This window comes from Oreochromis niloticus, linkage group LG13 (genome assembly GCF_001858045.2).
Source record: "Oreochromis niloticus isolate F11D_XX linkage group LG13, O_niloticus_UMD_NMBU, whole genome shotgun sequence".
NCBI classification, from domain to species: Eukaryota; Metazoa; Chordata; class Actinopteri; order Cichliformes; family Cichlidae; genus Oreochromis; species Oreochromis niloticus.
In genome coordinates this window covers 1,216,073-1,237,709 of record NC_031978.2, presented here as the reverse complement: position 1 = coordinate 1,237,709, position 21,637 = coordinate 1,216,073, and the positions used below count along the sequence as shown (strand labels likewise).

Genomic DNA, 21,637 nt, shown 5'->3' with positions numbered 1-21,637 from the left:
CCTGTTGTTGCTACACACACACACACACCCTTTTTCCTCTGTGTCTCAGTTCTTCTTTCTCACTTTCAGCTCCGGCAGCGTCTGCAGCTTCTCCCGAGTTTCCTTCCTCTTTGAGTTTGTGCTCCGTGCGTAAGTCAGGATGAGCGGCGAGGAACCGGTGGGCCCACTGCAGGCCAAGATGCTGAAGGCGAAGGAGATCAGCGACGAGGAGAAGCTGTACAGATACAATGGTGTGCTGTACTCGACCCTCCTGTCTCCCGAGGAGCATTTAAAGTGTCTGGAGAAGATGCAGGCCAGAGAGGATGACATCATGCTGGTGGCTTACCCCAAATGTGGTGAGTAATGCTGATCGAGTCACAAGGATCTGTTAATGAGCTGAAGATGAGAGCCTTCTCTGCTTTCATTTAAAAACACCAACCTGTTTTTAGTCGTGTTTAAACTCCATCAGACCGTGTGACCTCTGACCTATAAGCTTTCTAGGTGCCATCCCTGAACTCTTAACGCTGCAGCAAAACTAAAAACAGCCAGAGTCACTCAAGAGTGCACGACAGTAAATCATGAGCCGACAACTCGGAGATGATTAAAAAGGCGAGGAAAGGTTCAGCACGCCGGATATTAATCAGAGCAAGCAAACAAATCCAACAGGGAAAACTGTTGTACAACAGAGACAGACAGCAGGGCAATGATCACAACAGCGGGAAACTCGTGAAAACAGGAAGTGACGAGTCTGAAATCAGAGCACAAAAAACAAACACGACACAAAAATCCGGGCAAAACGGGGAAGCCACAGTTCATGTTCTGGACTTGCTCGGCTTATTTCCACCTCAGTAGACAGCTCTGACAGCCTCCGATGACTCACAGCTCAGAAATGATGCTTTTCCTCAGATGACCAAAGGGATACCCCCTCTCTGTGACATCATGCAGATCTTTGAGTATAAAAGCAGTTTACCTAACCCTAACCCATTAAACTCATGTTTAATGTGAACATCCACCATTGGAGGCCTTTAAAATCCATCAGCGGGTGATAGCTGTGTCTGCAAAAAGACTTCCAGTCCCACAGAGGCGCACAGGAAAACCTCCCTCTGCTGGGAGCTCTGAAAAACACTGTCAGGTCATGAACAAAACAATTTAGCTCAGTTAGTAAAATGTGGCTAATTTTGGTCATTCAAGTGTCAGAAAGGAGGATTATCCAATATATTCTCATTGGCTAACAGCTTATGACTGACAAGGCATTAGCCAATGAGCATGTGGCTTCACCACAGGTCTGCAAAATGCAAGCTGCAAGAAACAAATGATTAAAAGTGCTGGAAGCATGAGGCACGCTCCACCAAAGCCAGTGTCACGCTGTGCAAATGTGAGGAAACAGCACCGAAATTCAAAGAGTTCAGCTCCATCTTTCCACCGAGGTTCATGAAAGGCCTTTTATCTGTGTAATCTCTGCAATGATACCACAACCGCACGTGTGTGTGTGTGTGTGTGTGTGTGCGTGCAGGTTTCAACTGGATGGTCGGGGTGATGAGGAAGATCATCGCAGCGGCTACAGGGGTGAAGTCGGAAAGCAAAATCCCGCCGCTGATGGAGTTTTATGGACCAGAAAATTTAAAGGTAGAGTCTGTGTGTGTGTGTGTGTGTGTCTGTTTGTGTGTGTGTGTGTCTGTTTGTGTGTGTCTGTTTGTGTGTGTGTGTGTCTGTTTGTGTGTGTGTGTGTGTGTGTGTGTGTGTGTGTGTGTGTGTGTGTGTGTGTGTGTGTGTGTGTGTGTGTGTGTGTGTGTGTGTGTGTGTGTGTGTGTGTGTGTGTGTGTGTGTGTGTGTGTGTGTGTGTGTGTCTGTGAATTAAAGGAGCTCACCATAGCTCATAGAGAACCTCTGTGATTAATGGCCCTGTGTGACATATATGTATGTACAGCACTAATGTGTGCTGTACAGGCAGCGGCGCACACAGTGCCGGGTACATGCATGTAGGTAAGTCAGTCACCTGACCTCAGCCCAGCAGCTTTTCATTCATTACATCCAAAACTGAACGCAGAGACCAGCTGCAGGAAAGGATATGTATACGTCCACTGTGACAGTGCACATTCGATAAGGGGAGCATGTGTGTGTTATACAATGCATACGAGACACTAAATATCAGTCATTGATATTGTGGTTATTGTTAGAAGCCAGCCTGCTGTCTGCAGGTGTGCTGTACAGGTGAAAGGTTGAGGCGTGCAGACAGATGGAGATAAAGCGTCTCTGTGTTTGCGTGACACGCCGGCTCCTGTGCAGTCACGAACACCAGATACCATCTAGAGTGGGCGCGGCGACACATCCACCACTGAGGCACTGGTGTGTGGGGTGCTGTTAGCTATATGACAAACAGGTGTGGTTTAAGAAACTGGAAGGCTTTGCTTCAGGGGACTCATTGAATCTTTCCATACAGTTTACACTTGTTACCTTCTGATGGAAGGAAAGATGTCATTCAAACCCAGAAACTACACAACTGCATTTTCCTCTCGTTCTAACTTCTTTAATGTGAGCTCATTTTTACTCTTAGGCTCCACTACGGTGGCTTTGCATGATTCCCACTTCAGAATAATCTGCGTTTATATCGTACTGGGCCTACTGGAACGTAACCCTGAAAGCACTGTTTTCTGTAAGATATGCACTAAAATAAGATCACATTGCATCAGCTGCTGCTATTGGCTGAGCCTTGTTCATTCAATTTAATGATTAAAAGAACACCCTGACAAAGTACTGACGAGGTCCCTGCAGATCCACAGCTGGATTCCTGTCAGGCTCCTCGCAGCGATCCTTTAAACCAGGGGTGTCAAACTCAAATACACAGTGGGCCAAAATTCAAAACTGGAACAAAGTCGCGGGTTAACATTAATATTTATTGAAAAAACAATCTTCCTCCAGATATAAGAATGAATCTTTTCTTATGGACTCAAACAAGTTTTGCTGAAAAACTGAATATGGAACAAACAAAGTTTAATACTAAACGATATATATTAGCTGTATAATACCAGTAGGCCAGCTCTAATAGTAATTTGGCATGGCTTCGCGGGCAAAATGTAATTAGGCTGCGGGCCAAATTTGGCCCGCGGGCCAGAGTTTGACACCTATGCTTTAAAGTCACTGAATGTCTGTGAGTTGCTTCAAAACTGCAGATTTCATGAGATAAAAGGTCCAAATCTGACCCTGAGATGACGATCATGTCTCTGTAAAAACAGGACAAAATAGATTTTCAGTCTTCGCTTTCTTCAGGAAATTGGTTTGTCTGCTCCCATTTAAAAGGCTGATTCATACACAGTTCATGTCCTGTTTACTTTCAGCTGCAGAGCTTCTTCTTCTTTTTTATAGAGTTTGATTTTGCATATATTCATATGTTTGTGCGTCTAGTTTTCATCAAGTTCATCACAAATGTATAAAATAGTGAATACATGCAACCAGTATGGAGGCTTTTTCTTTAGTTTCTTCTGACAGCACTGATTTGATCCCAGAGTCGCCCGAGGAGGCAAAACCAGTAAAACCTGTTTAATACCTGCATGTTAAATAGTACAGTTACATCACACGCTCCTGCCTAAAGTAGAAGAACTAATATATTTGTGTGAAGTCATAGTGAAAAGTTGGATCCAAGCACGTCAACTTAACTGTAACCAGTTTTTGGAGTGATTATTTTAAATGAATAAATCCTGAAACCTCCGTTTAAACGTTTGTGTTTACAGCTTGACTGCAGGTGAACTCACTTCAGCTGCTTTGTGTTTGTTCCTGTTTGGATTGACAGCATTTTCCTCATAATTTTCCAAAACCTTAAATTCTGTTTAGCTGGAAATAAATCAAAGATACTTGAACCTAAATGATGAATATATTAGGACTAAATCCTCAGCAGTCAACAAAGTCAACAGAGTTCAGCATTTTTGTGGTTTGACTCTGAGAAATGCAGCTGATTGGCTCACTGAGGAGCAGATGTGATTCCCTGAAGGCGCTTTTTTACTTCCTGTTTGAAAGAAAAGGCACGTCTGGACGTGTTGCAGCTGTTCAGTCAGAAATGTGCAGACTGCCATTCATCATGAGTTGAACCCTGTAGCGTTACAATCCTGACAAATTACAGCACAGGAAGCAAAATCCTTAAAAGGAAAGTCTGGAAATTCTGCAAATTCCCTTTAAGCAGACTGATTCGATCCACAGAATGTGAAGCTGCAGCCAAGTGCCGGTCCTTTGGTAAACTGGGTTCCTGGAAAGCCTCACCCTGGGCCAAAGTGTTTGCACAAGCAAAGCCTTCCCTGCTTTCACCACAAAAACAAGACTCTAGGAAAGTGCATGTCATAAAGTGTTGGGCTAAATATGGTATGTTGTGTCCACCCTCAGAAAGTGGATGAAGCTCCTTCTCCAAGATTTCTGGGGACTCACCTTCACCCCAACAACATCCCTGCTTCCTTCTATGAAAAGAAGACTAAGGTGAGTTTCACGAGCTCTGCAGGAGACGTTCAGCTGCATTCTGCTGCAACAAGCGTCTCTCAGTGTGGTGTAAAAATCAAGGTCTCGTTCCCACAACAAACTGCAGCTTTTCCAAATGTAACCCCAGGATTTAGCTGCTTGGTTGGTGACAGAAAAGGCAGCGAGGTTTGCTGCAGTAAAACTGTGTAAGAAAAAGAACAGAACGACGCTGCAACCCTGCTTTAAGGAAAAATGTGTCCGATGTTCAGAGTGGTTGTAGTTGTTGTTCCTGTCTTTCTGTTCAGTAAAATCTAATTTGTGTGTTTTTCTTGCACAGATTCTGGTGGTCTTCAGAAACCCTAAGGACACAATGGTCTCCTTCTATCATTTCTCCAACAGCAACCCGGCGCTCCCATCCGCAAAGTCCTGGGACACCTTCTACTCCCAGTTCATGAGTGGAGAAGGTGAGCAAACAAACCGAGCATAATACTTATTAATGTGAGGAATGCTGGACACACTGTGGTCCAAACCTCGACCACAAAAATACCAGCTTTTGTTTCACTCTCTGATTTGGCTTCATAATCCTGGGCTTTGCTGCATTTGTAGCCTCACAAACAGCACATAGTGCTGACTCAGCAGGGTCACAGTGGAAATGCTGGATCGGTCCAAGTGGGGCAAAGAGCTGCTGTTGTCCCACTTAGTGAGTTTACTATGCCAGCACAGCAATAAAAAGGGAGTTAAGATGCTTATCAGGCCTGTACTGAGCACAGAGAGGCTTGTCAGAGTATAATAAACACAGATACCATGAAACTACCTGAAAGTAAGAGATTTATAACGTTTATTAAAAGAGAAAAAGTACAGAAGAATCACTCAGTCCAAGACTGTGAGTTTCTGTGATTCTGAAATTGGATTTAAAAGAGTAAAAAAAAATTTAAATAAATTCTTCTGACTGTAAAGAAAACTATCAACGAGTGGCAAAGATTTCAAGTTACTGCCAAGAGTGTATTTAAAAAAAGTCCTTGGTTAGCTTTAGACACCAGAGACTACTCCATCAGGTTTATCACATAACAGTACTGGGTTTGCTACAAAGGTGCTAAAATTACTCAGTTAGCTTTGGATGCTAAAAATATCTCGTTCAACTTTAGGTGTTAAAAATTGGTTAAGTAATAATTTGGTTACATTTAGGTCCTGAAAATTATTTGGAAAGCTTCCTAAAAAAAACAATTTTTGAAGTGTTAGAATGAATCAGATTATTGATTTTGGATTGAGGCCATCGTCAACACTGAGAAGTACCCTGACAATATGTTTTTGGTAAAAAAATGATTTAATAAATTCAAATCGTTTATGATTAATTCATTAGAACCTAGAACTGGAAATCACACGTCTCTTAAGATATTCTGATATAACATATATAAATTATTCACATTAAAAAATCTATAAAATTTGATTTTAAATTTTAAGACTAGAATTACAGAAGCATTTCTAAGTAAGGATGGGAAAGAGTGGCTTCGATTTTGGGCGCCATCTTCTAACCTGGACATCTTGCTTACTTTGTGATTTAATGATTTTTTTGCCATTGTTTGTGTGTAGTTGCCTGGGGGTCATACTTTGACCACGCCTTAGGTTGGGAGAAGAAGATGGACGACCCCAATGTCATGGTCGTTACGTATGAAGAGATGAAGCAGGTAAAGCTGCGTCTGACATGGAACAGTTAGACACCTCAGGGTTTGTGGTAATGTGCTGTAATGATTCTTCTGTTTCCCGTAGGACCTGAGCGAGAGCATCCGTAAGGTCTCCAGCTTCTACGGCTTCAGCCTGACGGATGCTCAGGTGCAGCAGATCGCAGACGCGAGCACCTTTAAAGCCATGAAGGAGAGCTCTGCCAGCTCTCACGGCAATATGGGGAATGTCTTCTTCAGGAAAGGTGCCCAGAAAGTAGCCAAGCAAATGAGAAATGCATAGTACTGTGATACTTAGCCAACCTCTAATCCATCCTCAGGTGGAATCCAAATGCAGTTGTTTCACTTTGTGATGTTTGTTTCCCTGCGAAGGTGAGGTTGGAGACTGGAAGAATCATTTCACACCAGAGCAGAGCCGAGAGATGGACGAGGTCTTCAACAAACGTCTGGCAGGGACCAAGATAGGAGCCAAACTTAACTACCAAGCGCACTGTCAGTAGGAGGAAGACCAAGGAAGACACACGAGAGCTTTTGGGAAAGGCATCTTTATGTGGGTTTACCTTTAATATTGTTAAACTTAAATTAGTGGAGGAGGGTTAGTTCACGGCCCGAAGTCCTACTGTTAAAATCTCAAGTAAAATAAGAAGAAAAACAAAAGGGATAGGAGGAGGGAAAACCGATCTCATGATTCAAGCATTTTAACTCCAATCTGTGAATCTAGTTTCAACCGAAGTCTGACTGTGTTGTGATTAGAACCTATTCTGCTCATGTCCAGCTCCATATTTCTATCCTTGGACTGGAATAACTTTGCATTACTTCACAGCACCAGTACTCAAGCTATATTAGCCCCTCCCACTTCTGAGTTTGAACATCAGATGGGGGTGGGGCTCCTGTGCCTCAGATGACCTCTTTTTGACATCATACAGATCCAAGAGTAGAAAAAACTGAAAAACTGTGACAAACTGAGTGTTGATAGCAGTCTGCAGCCTGAACTTTTGACTAAGGGGGATTATTGTACCTCATTATTTAAAACTCTGGTCAAGTTTAATATGAACATCCATCATTAGACCTGGAAATAAGGAAAACTAACTCTTTGGTGTAGTCCTGATGGTTTGAAACCAAATGAGCACACTCGTTCTACCGGCAGCTACCTGAAACCATGATGGTGCAGTTCAGGAAACACTCCTGTAGCTGATTCTGTGCCAATCAAACAATACTGTAAATCACTGTTTGAGTTACATGTACATTATTACAAACAGCACATGGCTGGAAGATATCATTGCAATAAACAATAAATCTCTTTTGTCTAGACTCTGTTGGGGTTTTTTATGATAAAACAATTTTAAAGTTTACTCTCGGGGGACATCTGAATGTTTGTAAGGAAGTTGGAATGACTTTAATCTTAAATCTCAAAAGTTTAGTTTTTTAATCTTAATTAAAGGCACAGTCAGTACTTTCTCTGGTTATTTTGTCTTTTAAAAAAAGTGTACTGGATCCATAAATGTACATGGAACAGTGTGTAATTAAATTATCCAACAAACTGATCCAATTCCATAAATTTATAAGTAATCTATTAAAAACATGTAGGTGTGGACAGCTAGTAGACAAGAGCCAGCTAAACAACAACAAAAAAAGCTGGTTTTGGTTGCATACAGTATGCTCATGCAGCTAATGTGAGACTCCAGTGTAGTAATTTAATTGGCCATATTCTTTTTTTATTTCCTGATCTTTTGCTAAGTGATGATATTATTCAAATATGTTCAAATGTAATGTGTATGAAAAGTATTTCTTATACAAACTGTAGTAGAAACATACCAGCCAGCTGTGGCTGTTATGGGATATAATCTGATGGTAATGTTTTTTTTATCTATGGCTGAGAAAAGCCTGTTTGTCCTATAACAGCCACCATAGCTGGAATAATACACTTGAATTGGGAGAAATAAGAAAACAGAATTCACTTGATTGCAACCTGCAATCTACTGACATCTAGTGGTGAAAAATTCTACACACTGTACCTTTAAGCTATTTATGGGGCGACCATGGTTCAGGGGGTTGGGAAGCTCATCTTGTAACTGGAAGGTTGCCGGTTCAATCCCCAGCTCTGTCTGTCCTGGTCGTTGTGTCCTTGGGCAAGACACTTCACCCACCACCTACTAATGTTGGCCAGAGGGGCCGATGGCGCGATATGACAGCCTCGCTTCTGTCAGTCTGTGGCTACAACTGTAGCTTGCCTCCACCGGTGTGTGAATGTGAGAGTGACTGAATAGTGGAATTGTAAAGCGCTTTGAGGGTCTAGAAAAGCGCTATAATGATGCAATCATTATTATTTGTTTTTAATGTTGTGTTTAAAGTAACTGCTGTTACAAAGGAAGTTTCCACTTTTGAGATAAAGTATGTAAAAAGAAACAAAAATGATATCTATCCCCAGAAGTTAAGATATTGTATTACAGCAGCCAAAAAAAGCTAATAAAATAGCTTAATAAAAAATATTATAAAATAATAAAAAGCTGTTTTTCTAAAAAATTAAGATAGCTCAATAGGGCACAAATAAAACATAACAAAAAGTAAAAATGAGTAAAATTTTAAATAAGACAAATTCAAGGATTTTTATTGTCATTCTTACACATGCATTCACATGAAACGAACATTTGCACCCAAGTCCAGCGAGACCTGAAAACCAAAAAGAGTGAAGACACAAAAGCAACAGAACAGAAAAGATATTTACAGTATTATAAGAAAATCTTTTTTTTAATTATAAACAAGAAAATGTTCAGGCAGAGAGTGAACATTTCAGAGGCTCCAGAGCAGCGCCAGAGATCAACAGTCTTACAACTTGGTGGAAAAAGTTCCTCAGTCGTTCGTGCAGAGATTACTGCACCATCTTTCACAGTCCTGCCTGTCAGTCTCAGCGTTGGTGGTGATGCGTCATCATCCCAACCTCAGCTTTGATGTTTTTCCTGAGCAGTCATATCACCGCAGTAAAAGTAAAAGAGAGGAAAAATCCTAATAAATAAGTTTAAAACGAAAAAGAAAAAAATAATAAGGAAAGAATAAAAACCTCGAATACAAATAAATGAACAAAACCAACAATTTCGCCCGCACCCTGGACGGAAGTGACTATTTAATCTTATTTTGAAACGTTTTCCCGGATGTGGCTGGTCAGCGGCGCTGCTAGCTTGCTGTCTGGTCCTGTGTGTCCTGAATGAATGACATCATGCAGGCTGCTGTTTGCGTCGGGCTGCGAGCGGACTCCTTCAGACAGTAACGGGTAATCTGGGAGTGTCATCTAAAGCCAGCCGTTAAAGCTGCGCGCGGTAAGAGAGTTTAAATCCTTCCGCCGTGATTCAGCGATTGTTTCGGTCTCTGCTAACCCGCTTGGCTAGGCTAGGCTAGCAGCTGCAGCCAGGTAAAGCTAACGGTGCAGCTGGGTGATAACGACAGGTACCTGTTGTTCAGACTCGGGATCAAACGGAGTCTGAGGGGGGAAAAAAAGTCCTCTCCGTTTGTGCTCAGCCGGTCCGGGCTCACTTAAAATCACATATTCTCAGTCTAGATTAACTATAAACACAATAATTCTCTAAGGTAACGGCAAGTTAACATTAGCCCAGGTGTACATGACTATGTATATGTGTGTTTCAAAAACCCCAAAACAAAACACATAAGCTGTGTAAAATGAGGCTTTCATCGCTCATAACAATCTTTTTTTTTTGTCTTTTTATTTAAAAAAAAAAAAAAAAAGAAATGCAATGTACATTTAAGTAAATTAAATAAATGAATTGAAACGACTCCTGGATTTGATGTTGTACTGTGTCTTTGTGGATCTACAGAAAGCATACGATAGACTGTCAGGTATGTGAAGGTGGTGCAGGATATGTATGAGGCGGGGTGTGTGAAGGGCTAACAGGTGGGTTTACATCAGGGGTCTGATCTGAGCCCCTTCTTGTTTGCAGTGGTGATGGACAGATGAGGTCAGGCAGGGTTATCTCTAGACACCCTAAAGGTAAACAAGTTTGTTTCTGCTGTAAAGTTGGACATTTTAACCTGGGAGTCTATGGAGCCTGTAGTCCACTACAAGCGTCTACAGGTGTCTTCAGTCTTTCAGCACTAATCCCTTCTGTACTTCTCAGGTGTAAAGTGATGCAGCAGAAGTTGTGTTCCCGAGGTTCTGGATCCTTCCTTTTAGAGAGGAACGGCCAGGCCTGCGGTGCGATTGTGGACGCTGTCACTCCCTGTGACCTCCCCTTCCGCTGTCCCCGCTGTGGTGAGCAGGAGCGTTTTCGCAGTTTGGCTTCCCTCCGCGCTCACCTCGAGTACCGCCACTCGTATCGCTCACCAGACATGGTCACTGGAGGGTTCAGCATCACCGGGAAGCTCCCCGACCCGCTGACGGCAGCTATCCCGTGGCACGACATGAGCCTCCCGACGCGTAGGGGGCAGCAAAGTACAGGGAGGCCGCCTCATGTCCGCTCCCTCAGCGACAGCAGAGACAGCGGATACCTCCACTCATATGGGTCTGCGAGGAGGCGCACCCAGAGCGTTGGGGTAGGGACGCAGGCGGAGGAGGACGAGGAGGAGGATGAGGAAATCGATCTGGGGACAGAAGACGAAGATGTGGAAGAGGACGAGGAGGAGGAGGACGATGAGGGTGAAGAGAGAAGTGGAAGTAGAAATGAGGAGGATTTGAAAACCTCAAAAAAGTCAGACCATCACCACATCAACCACCATCACCTCCTCTTCCCGCCTCCAGCTCCTCTTGGCCCTCCACCGGACCCAGATCTGGACCTGGATCTGGATCTGACTGGTGGGTTTCAGGAGCAGAGTGTTACAGTATCAGAGTACATCTGTTTTTTTTCTGCAGTAACGTCTCGTCTTGTTTGCACCTACCAGAGCAGAACTCCTACTCCGGTTTGGAGACAGCAGCAGCCTCGGCCGCAGTGCGGCAGCGGCTGGCCAGCATCCTGCGGGTGGCTGATAGCACCATGCAGCGCCGGCTGGCCAGGGTGAGCACCGAGCTGGCTCAGACCGACACGGAGCTCCTGTGTGAGCGTGCTCACTCGCAGCATCTGGCCCAGGAGAGGCAGGAAGTTGCAGACAAGGAGAGGTCGCTTAGCCGACAGGTGGATGTGGCTGTCATGGTGATTGCCGCGCTGAGGGAGCAGCTCAACGCCTCAGAGAACGAGCTGGAGCGGCGAGAGAGGTGAGGCAGGCAGGATGTCACTGATGTGGTCTGGAGGATGCGCCAGGTGGATGGTGCTGGACTCCGCCAGGGTTGCTCCTTGTCTCTGATCCTGCTTATGATATTCATGGACAGGATCTCAAGGTGCAGCCCTTTATTTCCCTTCTGCCTCTCTTGCATAGCTGAGGGTGAACGGTGTATTTGTTTAAGTTATGAATTGGGTGATTTTTGCTTTGCAGGGAAGTGTTAACCATCCAGAAGTTTCTGGAGGCGGCAGTTCGCCAGGAGACGTGCGGCAAAGTTCGAATCCAGCGCTTCATCGAGAATCTGCTGAGACGTATCGCTCTGGCCGAGAGGCTGGTGGAGTATTACCAGGTCAACGGTAGTCCGCCACAGTGCAACCACTACAAGGTACTCTCAAGGTTTTTATTCATTTATTTATTCTGGTTGTTTTGTAAGTCTTTGTGTTTCTTTATGTCATTTTATGTTTGTTTTTTTTCTAGCTGCTTTTACCTTTTACACGGACAGATTGAATTAATCCTGACTTTTCCAGTGATATGATGTTTTTCTGTGGTGGATTGTTGCTCTGATGAAAGCCTGATTCTTGTGATTTTTTGTGACCTCAGCAGCACCAGCAGAAAACTGATAACGGCCCTCACAGAATAACTAAGAGCAGGTGAGTCCATCATTAAATGAACAATATTAGTATTAATGCCAGCAAATTTTCAGACCGAAAACAACTAAATGCAAAATATTAAAGTGTTAACTGGACACAAACAGGTTGAAAATACTGCTAAAACATTTAGGATTTAAAATCTCATTAAACTCTGACTGCTCTTCTCTGAGCCTGGTTCTACAGGAGGGTTCTTCCTGTTACCAAGTGTTTACTCATACAGGGTTGTCTGATTGTTACGGTCTTCTCTGTATTCTTACATTATAAAGCGCCCTCAGGTGACTGTTGTTGTGAATTTGTGTTATATAAATAAAATAGATTTGAATTCATATGTGTTCCTCTGTAAGTGCAGCATTGCAGCAGCTTTTTCCTTTTTCTCTTGGCTTTTTATTGCAAATCATTTGAATTTGAGCTGAGAGGGAGGAAAGTCGTCAATAACCGATGAGGTGTAGTTGTAAAAAGGTTTGTTGCTCAGCAGGACCGGCCTCTAACAGAGCAGGTAATCTGCTGCCGTTGGTCTAAATCAAAGTCAAAAGGTGACGGAGTTGGTGGTAAATCATTCAGGAGCTTTCTCGTGTCATCTGTCGGGTTTCTCTGTGGTGTTCTCATGTTTAATTCATGGCTCGACATGGGATGCTTTGTGCTTTCGCTCAGTGACTGCAGAGGGATTACCAGGCTCTCTGTGTGTGCTCAGGTCAGATGCTGTTTATCTTCTTGTTGAACTTTATTCCTCGTGTGAGACCAGCTTTTCGGTCCAGCGTGTCCATAAAAACAGCAGGTTCTGTCTGTTTTTGCAGTTAGATGGAAGTTTGTCATTTTAAAAAGTGCTCAGAGACGTTTTCATGTCTTACCTGATTGGGTTACTCTTGGTTCTTCGATGTAAAGTTGCTGAACATAAAAGGATATTTGGTGCATTTTGCTTTCTTGTTTCGTGTCAAGCTCATAAATGTTTGTTGAGCTTCAAAAGATCGTCAGTGATGCAGGTGAAAAGGCAGCATTTGAGGTGCTGATGATCTCCAGGCTGGACACCAACCAGGGACAGATCTGGTTTATCATCAGTGTGACTGGCTACCCACTCCTGCTGTGTAAAATTCTATCTGTGGAGTGAATTTTTCCATCATATGAAGTTAAAATGACAGCCTCCTCTTGTTTGTTTGTTCATGTCTGAATTACGTCTCCAGGTCAGCAGGAGGTCAGCTGTCCTCGTCTGGTCTTGCTGACAGCAGAACTCAGTCCTCGTCCCAGTTCGGCGGACGTCCTCTGTCCTCAAAACCAGGCGGAGACCGAGATCGGGAGCGGGAACACCAGGAGCGCCTAGCTCAGTCATCCCGGCTGTTCTGCCGGCCTGAACACAGAGACGACATCTGGAACCATCAGCGGCGCCGGTCCACTGGGTACGAGACCTAGACCAGCAGAGAAAGACCAGAGGGAGGGGTGTCGGGGGCAAGACTTTATTACACAATGACTTCATTCCAGTACGTTAACCTATGGAAAAGTAGCACATGCTCCCATCAGCATCAGACTTGTTTTACACCACTTCTCATCGTAAAGCTGGATTTGTTAGTCTGACTTGAGCTTACAAACTCACAGGAGGGTGTGTCCAAAATAACAAATATTAAACAGTACTAACTATTTTTGCATCATTGCAAATTTAGACCAAATTTTCTAAAAAGATTTTAAAAAGGATTATTTTTGTATCTGGCAAATTATTTAAAAATATTTAGATATTCATACTTTATTGCTTCTCCTCCTGAAAACTCCATAAATGACATGTGGTCTCTAATAATAATGGAGGGAAAACTATATATAAAAGATGGACGTAGCTTCCAGGTCTGAGAAGTGGTGCCAGTGTGGAAGTGCCTTAAACCTGCATTCTTTCTAATGGCCAGCAGGGGGCGGAGTCTGATGACAAGAAGAAGGCTATGAGACCAGTAAAGGTTCGGCTTGCTTGGTTTTTGACCCAGTACATCCAGCTTTTACATAAAATCTATTGGATAATAAAATTCTGAAGATGATAACAGAGTATCATGGCTGCTTCCTCCTAACAGGGTTTACAACGTAAAGCAATAACAAATATGACTCCATGAGCTCTTTGCATCAGGCACATTCCACTTTTAATTGCTTGCATTGTGTTGCTGTAATTTTGGTACTTTTCCATAGATTATTAAACTGGAGTGGACCATTGTAAACTGTTACACTTGGTTATTTTTCCTTTGGATGTATGAGTGGGTAAACCTTCGATATTAAAACATAGAACTGGATTCTGTCTGTTAAGTATAATAGTTCATTTTATCTTCAGGTACAAAGACGTGTTTTATATTCGTCTGTTGATTTATGATTTAATGCCCGTCTGATCACAGAATTTGATGCCTGATGACACGTCCTCTCCTCTGGTCAGACCTTCACATCCTGGCCTGGTTCGCTCAAAAACTCCTGATCAGTCAAGCTATCGTATCTCTGCCTGTGCTTTCTAAGCCAAACCATCACCCGGGATCGTCTTGATAGTTTAAGATTTGTTTAGTCTGTTCAGTCACATCTTAACAACCCATCACGAGTGAAACTTTGGGTTTCTGCTGAAGAAGGAGGTACAAGGAGCTAAATTATTACTATTCCAAGAGGAATCCTGGGTCTTTGCCTTTGCACGGTACACCCAACTCCACTGTCTATCGTTTCTGGCCGTGACTGTTTTGGACTGTGCCCAACTGGTTCCATGTTTCAAGGCTGCTTCCAAGGTCTGGTCAAATCCCTTTCCGCTCATAGTCTGGGCTGTTCCTTTCCAAGAGAGGGTCCTGGTATGTAAAGAGTTTGCATGGCCACAGTCCTTTTTCTGTGCTTGACGGAACCAAATTCAGTGCCATTGTAGTGGTGGCTATTTTAGGTGATACCCAACTCCAGCTCTTTTGGGCTCCACCCATCACCATTACCCCTGGTGTGGCTTTGCTAGCTTCTGGGCAACATTTATCGCTTCTAGTTGTCAGTTTTTATTGAGGTTACTCAGAAAAGAAAACCAAACAGACCTGGGACCTGTTCGCCTTGGAAAACTCGCAGGGTTTTTCCTCAAACAGTGCTGTTCCCAGGATCACAGAGGCACACAAGGATAATGAGGTGATTCTTCAGTGAACGTATCTGGGAAAATTAATATCTCAGAATCTCATCCATGAGTAAAGTGATAATAAGACTGAGGGTGATGTGGTTGAGGTGGTTTGAGCAATTAGGATGCTTCCTTGGCAGAGGTTTTCCAGGCAGAGGAGACTCTGAGTAAGGTTGATTTTCAGTGAAGGCCTCCTTGTCAGCACTGATTTGGTTTTTAAAGCACAGGCACGAGTTCGATGATGCCAGACCCGGATCAAATATGTTCAGCATGTAGCTGAGAGGAGTTTCCTTCGAAGATGGATCTGCTTTTGATGCATAGAAAGAAAAAATCACAACAGGTGATAAATAAAAATGGAGGAAACAGCTTCCTTCTACTCTACTCAAATAAGGACGAAATGTTGCAGAAATGGGCAGTGATATTTTAGCGGTGGGTTTGAGATGTGGCGCTGACATGCTGCCACCACCATCTCGACTCCAGTCCTCTGGACTTTGGTTGTGGACACTTGTTGGGGTAAAATTATCTGTAGCTGCTCGGTTGGCTGTCTCTTATCATAACATTGAGGCCAGGGCAAAATGCAGGACCTCGATATCGTGTCTTGAATCATTACTGCGACGTCTGTAGATGATGTCACACGTCCTAGACGATGACGCCCATTTCTAAGATGTTTTAGCTTCACTTCTAAGGAGCTGTCATGCTATCCATCTGTGAGAAACTTACCGATCTGCTGCCAAAGCAGGATTTCATCACTGGTGTGGTGGACGTAGAAAAACCCAAACAGCACAACTTTTTGGATGGTTTGTCCCATTTCAGACAATCTGAACTGAAAAAAGACCCGAGGGCTTGTTAGCGTAGCCGACGTCCATTAATGGAGACGGTTGAAAATAGTTCCCAACAAGTGCAGATGCTTTTGGTGAAGCTAGGCTTGCTTTTTTGAATATAGCTGTCCAGGTACATGAAGGAGCGGTTTGGCCCAGGTCTGGAGGACGCCACACACTTAACGAATGTATGAGTTAATTTATAGCTCACAGTGAAACGATGCCGTGCTTCAAGTCCCGACGTTTCGGGCTTTAGCTCGCGCTCCTTCACGTTTAAACGGGTGGAGATTCTCCAATCACACACGAATGACGTTGCGTCAGCGCTTTCATCCAAAGTGACTTAACAGTGCCGTGAATGCGTACCGTCCATTTGCAGTATTCTTAACGACTCACGACGGCTTGTTTAACAGAATCATTCCTCGATCCGTTTACATGTCTGCACTCATCTAATGTTAGAATGTAAATGTAAAAAAGGCAGTATTTGGTGTAAACTGTATCTTTGCTGTCGTCGGTTTAGGTTTTGTTGATGGTGTTGATATTTTATATACAGAGCTGTTTCATGTCATCAAGTGGAGGCTGTGGTCCTAGAGTACTATAACTTGGCAGGACTTTTGTATGACTTGCAAATAGAAATCATTTTATGTCTAACAGGGTGTCTGCAGGTTCTGGAAACATTTTAGTATTTCCTCAATTATGTCATGCAAATTCGTCTTGGAAACATGTAATTATGGAAGTATATTACCCTGCTGCTGCTGAGACGCTACAGCATGAAATACTATCTGTATTATCTATTATTCTCTCTTTCTTTCCAGTTAGTCGGTGTGAATTTGACTTCGGATTGACCTTGTCAGATCTTCGAGAATTGAGCTTCCAGGCACCCTTTTTGAATTTCAGATTTACTGGGATATTTTTAAAGCCAATTATATGTTTGTGTTTTCATTGGAATCAAACTGAGATGTGAGAAGTTTGGTAGTAATGTAGAGTATATCTTTGATATTAATGTTCTGTGGTCAAAAAATGGATTTGTGGACCCTGAAACGCTATTCTTGAATTTCGCTGCTCGGAGAAACCTGATGCAGATGGATCTGGATAAACCGACCACTGAGCACTGCTGTTGTTGATATAAAAACCCCATAACTTGATGTGACCTGTTGTGCGTATAACAGGAGTAGAAGATCCTATAATGGGAAAAGTTTTTCCTAGAAAGTGGAATCTTCTGTCATTTGTGACGTCAGTTTTGGCCCCCAATGGCAACACCAGCAGGTATAAGGATGGGCATTAAGCTTAGTATCACGGAGTGATACCACCCAGCAGATTACTAATGACTAACCTCGTGCTATGGATGGATCATCCCAGATTTTTTCGCGGTTGAAGTTTGCTCAGTATTTTAGCCTCTTTTCATTCAGTGGCTCTGTGCACGTCTGGTTCCTCCACCTACAAGTTGCTGAATTTCATGAAGTTTCTCGAGGTTTCTGGTTACTTCATCACTGCTGGGCTCTTCCTGTGTGGACGCCAGTGTAGTCTGCCGGTGAGGGATGACTTACTAGCTTTAAGTTTTGGGGTTTTTTATTCAGACAACAGCAGATCTCTTGGAAGTGTGCGGGCGTTGGGTTCGACTCTGAACTGCTTCCTGTTGTGTATCTGGAAAATGGTAGAAGATGCATGAAGCAGCCCTACTACTACCACTACTACTACTACTACATATGTAGCTATTGTGTTACTGTGAAAGCATGCTTCATATGTAGCAAAAAACTCCTATAAAATACTGTTATCTTGTACTACCATGTGTACTTTTGTAGCAGAGCGAGGTCTATTTTAATGGTATTTGAAGGAGAGTTGCACTAAACCATCCAAGAGAGCTTTTCTTGGCGCTGTTGGATGTCATTCGATGGGAAGAGGGATGCATAACGGACAATCAGCAGGGTTCGTGCACAGGTTTGAAAGAGTTTTGAAATGTCTGGGGTGATCGATGTGCAAGAGGCGGTTCAAGTGTGTAAGAAAAGAAAAGTATTGTAACTGATGTATTGTTTGTTTGAATATGACTCTCTGCCTTTCTTGCAGTAAGGTGGTAGAGGTGACGTTAGCTTTTCTGTTTGCGTAAAACTGTTCTAGCAGCAGCGTTCTGTTTGATATTCTTGATTTCTGTTGATTTTTATTTCTCTTTTGTCCGTAGGGATTTCATTTGCAGAAGTAATCTCTAGTTTTGTGCCTTCACTCAAGAACTCTGTAGTCTGTAAAAAAACAAAAAAAAACAACAAAAAAAAAAAAACCACAAACTTAAAAAAACACTGTGCAAAAATGCAATACTGTGAAGATCTGGAACACTTTATGTTGAATCCCGTCGGTCGGTATGTGTGATAGCCATCGAAGATTAAAGAACAAATATGACGCCAAGACGAGATCTGCTGTTTTATTGTCTGTTTTTCTTTTATAAAAGATCATTCAACAGAAGTCTTATGAAGGGGTCCGTTTCATGCTTCATATTCATGCTGTCCAAGTTTAAGTGTTGTGATTAATGACATAATGAAGTTATTGCTACATTAGAAGTGATAATGATGAATGAGCCCCTCGATATGAGGAAACAAGATTTCTAGAACATTAAAAAATACCAACCGCTGGCTGTTTGTGATACACCTGCAGGTTTATGACCTCCCATTGTGCACCCGCAGCCATCAATATGAGGTTGGTCACTCCTTTGCTGCTATAACAGCTTCCACTCACCTGGAGATGCTTTCTATAAGATTAAGAGTGTCTACAAAGATTTTTGCCGAGTAATCCAGATGCTGATGCTGTACAAGAGGCTTACAGTCTTTGTTCTCATGCATCCCAAAGGTGTTGGTGGGGCTGAGGTCAGGGCTGTAGGTGGGCCAGTAAAGTTCTTCCACACCAAACTCAAACAGGCCTTTATGAGCCTCACTTTGTCACAGCCATGCTGTTGCAGAGATGTTGGAAGCATTAAATTGCCCAAAATTTCTTGGAAAACTAACCCATTAATATTTCCCTTCACTGGAACAAAGACGACCCGTGTCATGAAGCTCATGAAACACAGATTTTGTGCTGATGTTAAAGCCAGAGGAGATCTGCGGCTGTAGAGTTACTGAGTCAGCGAGGGTTGGTGACTTTTACTGACCTCAGCAATCGATGAGCTCACTCTGTAACTCTACATAGCCTGACACTTACTGGCTGAGCTGCTGTGGTTCCTAAATACTTCAGCTTTGCAACTGACCCACTTACAGCGGATCAGGGAGGAAATTCATTGAGCTGACTTATTGGAGCTGTGGACCCTGGTGCACCTGTGGCAATGGGACTGGGAACGCCTGAATTCAAAGATTACGAGGTGGGACCCAATAACGATGTACCTGCAAAAAGAAGAGGTAAGTGCAAAGTTAGCGTGGTTTACAGATCGCCAACATCCAGCTGCACACATTCAGAATAAATTTCAAGCAAGCCTGAAAACGGTGGGAAAAAGATGAAAATGAGCAGATTTTTGTGTTCTTGAATGTAACATTTTCAACATGAAAGTCTGTTGGAAATCTTCTCCCAAGTCTCTGTTCAAGTTAACAAAAGTAACCGACCTGTAGTTATCCAACTGTTTTTATGGTAGTACTCGTATCTGGCCACTCTGTGTCACTCTTCTCACATAAATACAGGGAGGTGCGGCGCCTTCACTACTTTGGTTGCTATTCTTATATTTCCCAGAATGCGTTCTGTGAGTGTTCAGGCTGTTATCCTCGCAGTAGATGACAGGAGAGGTTTCTAAAGCTCTGTCACGCCTGCTCATCGCTGTGTACAGGTTTTGTGCCGTAAACACCACAAAGTCCAGCTCTTTATTACAAACTGCTTAGAAACAGGCGACTCATACGTGCAGCAGAATCACAGACATGAACAAGAGAGTGGCGTAAAGTCTGTAAACAGGTTTAATGTCTTTACGCTGTTGTTTTGCGAGGAATAAGTCAAGATCACATATCATGATTCCTTCATTAAAAACAAGCCCAGGGGTTCTGAACATATGGCCTGGGGGCCAGAATTGGACCGCCGGGCCCACTGCATGGCTCTGGAAGGGAGAGCACAGATTTTAAAATAAGTAGTAGTAAAATACTTTAAATATTCTCATCAAAGTTTTTAGGTAATGGATAAAAATTAAAATGATTATAAAAAGTTCCTTCTTTTTCACTATCTGAAATAAAAAGTAATATTTTTCATAGAAAAGAAAACTTTCCTTTGCTTTATTATTAAAGGACAATCTGGGAATTTAAACTGTTTTTCAGGAATTTTGCACATTTATTTCTTAACATTTAGTTCAGAAACAATCAGGCTGACAGATTTCTTCCATTTACTGCAGCAGTATTTCGTTATCATATCGAAGACCTGAGATGTATTTGTGGGATTGCACTTTTTTCTTCTTCTATCACGATATCTGAGACAGAAAAGTGGAGTTTAAGGTCAAATTGGGCTGAATGAGCCTCATCTGTGGTTTAGACATTTCTGTTTGTCAGTGTGGGACTCGTAAAAGCCACCAAATATAATATTTCTAATGCTAAGAATAAAATGATCTCTTTCCACACCGTATGTCCACATAAAGTTTTATTTATCTCTGTATCATCGATGTCTTTAATGTTATTATGAACAGATTTATAGATCAGTGTAAATGAAGATCTGTTGGAGGGAGCTTCTTCCATATGACGGTGCTGACATGATGACTCCAGGAAATGTTTTTTAACTTGTTGGAAATCCTTTAAAAAAAAAGATGAAACAGGAGAAGAAAAATCTGTTTATGAATTTCTGCAGGTATGAATTGATAAATTGTAACTTTTTATATGCAGATAAATTTGTGTTGTTACTGTGATCGTGTGACGTCATACGGTCTGTGTCCATACACCAGTGTGTGAACAGGGCATGGTGGGAACTTGCACAGTGGTCGGGATGGAAGAAACCGGCGGTTAGCCACAGCTCATTGCAACCCCCCGGGACTCCGGGGGGCTCATCTGTCCGCCTCTCTGTCTGTGAGAACATATGAACGTGATTCAGATGACAGCTCTGCTTCTTTTTTCATCTTTCTGATGATTGTTTCTCAAGTCCAAGATGTCCAAAGCAGCCGGAGGCAGAGCACAGAAATACTGTGTGAGGCTAAAATGAGCCGAGCTCGCTGTCCTGTTTCTCACGTCCGTCCAAAACTCTCTGAAAAAAGACGGAATCGTAGTAAAGATGCTGGTTTCACATGAGGGTGGACTGTGAACAACAGTAAACGTGATCGGTGTGCCGTGAGTCAAAGCATCGATCCGTGGGCTCGAAACATGAAGCTAATGCTGACGTTTCATAAACTGCAGTTCCTCTAATGTCCACATGAGGCTCCAAAAAGCGATCCAGTCCCTCAGCAACAGCAACTGAACCTCTGGTCTGTACTTTTGGAGACTTTTAATCCAGTACTACGGTTTGCTGTGTGCTTTACTGCATTAACAGAAACCTGTGCTCTAGTTTGAGTGAGATTTAAGGATTTTATTTGTCTGATTAATAGTCCAATTAGAGCAGAGCAAATCATCTACTAATTGGAAGGTTGGAGGTGGTTCTTCGGTCTGCATGCCAGAGTTTCCTTAGGCAAGATACTGAACCCTGAGTTGTTCCTGATGGAGCGTCAGTGTCATAACTGATTCATCACTCTGCATTTAGAAAAACATAAAATAAAAATTCTGCTGTTTTCTAGAAGAGTAGCTGACATGTCCAGATTCAGTGACGCTGAGTTTAAAAATACCAATAAATGTATTCAGTCGTGTACACGGTCCA

At 42.8% G+C, this 21,637-nt stretch overlaps 2 protein-coding genes across 7 annotated transcripts; both read left to right on the top strand.

Annotated features, from left to right (window-relative positions):
* sult6b1 (sulfotransferase family, cytosolic, 6b, member 1) lies at positions 1-7,409 on the top strand. The gene is made up of 7 exons (XM_003455667.4): positions 1-335; positions 1,493-1,605; positions 4,351-4,440; positions 4,757-4,883; positions 6,010-6,104; positions 6,187-6,343; positions 6,471-7,409. Exons 1-7 carry the CDS (start codon positions 140-142, stop codon positions 6,596-6,598), a joined length of 906 nt encoding a protein of 301 aa, XP_003455715.1. The 5' UTR covers positions 1-139; the 3' UTR covers positions 6,599-7,409.
* A 1,843-nt stretch (positions 7,410-9,252) lies between these two features.
* znf365 (zinc finger protein 365) lies at positions 9,253-19,193 on the top strand. Of its 6 annotated transcripts, none has more exons than XM_005473768.4 (8): positions 9,255-9,412; positions 10,049-10,098; positions 10,226-10,899; positions 10,986-11,295; positions 11,514-11,685; positions 11,901-11,950; positions 13,129-13,341; positions 19,093-19,193. In XM_005473768.4, exons 3-8 carry the CDS (start codon positions 10,236-10,238, stop codon positions 19,175-19,177), a joined length of 1,494 nt encoding a protein of 497 aa, XP_005473825.2. In that variant the 5' UTR covers positions 9,255-9,412; positions 10,049-10,098; positions 10,226-10,235; the 3' UTR covers positions 19,178-19,193. The 6 variants fall into 6 exon arrangements, with proteins under 6 accessions (XP_025753208.1, XP_005473825.2, XP_025753206.1 ...); XM_025897422.1 differs by lacking the exon at positions 9,255-9,412 and adding an exon at positions 9,483-9,504; XM_025897423.1 differs by lacking the exon at positions 10,049-10,098 and having other exon boundaries at positions 9,253-9,412; positions 11,904-11,950.
* Positions 19,194-21,637: the final 2,444 nt, after the last annotated feature.

Coding starts and splice junctions, on each gene's coding strand:
- sult6b1 (XM_003455667.4), top strand. CDS start 140: ATGAGCGGCGAGGAACCGGTGGGCCCACTGCAGGCCAAGATGCTGAAG. Junction 4,884..6,009: donor CCAGTTCATGAGTGGAGAAG/GTGAGCAAACAA, acceptor GTTTGTGTGTAG/TTGCCTGGGGGTCATACTTT. Junction 6,105..6,186: donor CGTATGAAGAGATGAAGCAG/GTAAAGCTGCGT, acceptor TGTTTCCCGTAG/GACCTGAGCGAGAGCATCCG.
- znf365 (XM_025897421.1), top strand. CDS start 10,236: ATGCAGCAGAAGTTGTGTTCCCGAGGTTCTGGATCCTTCCTTTTAGAG. Junction 11,951..13,128: donor CACAGAATAACTAAGAGCAG/GTGAGTCCATCA, acceptor TTACGTCTCCAG/GTCAGCAGGAGGTCAGCTGT. Junction 13,342..19,092: donor CAGCGGCGCCGGTCCACTGG/GTACGAGACCTA, acceptor ACCCACTTACAG/CGGATCAGGGAGGAAATTCA.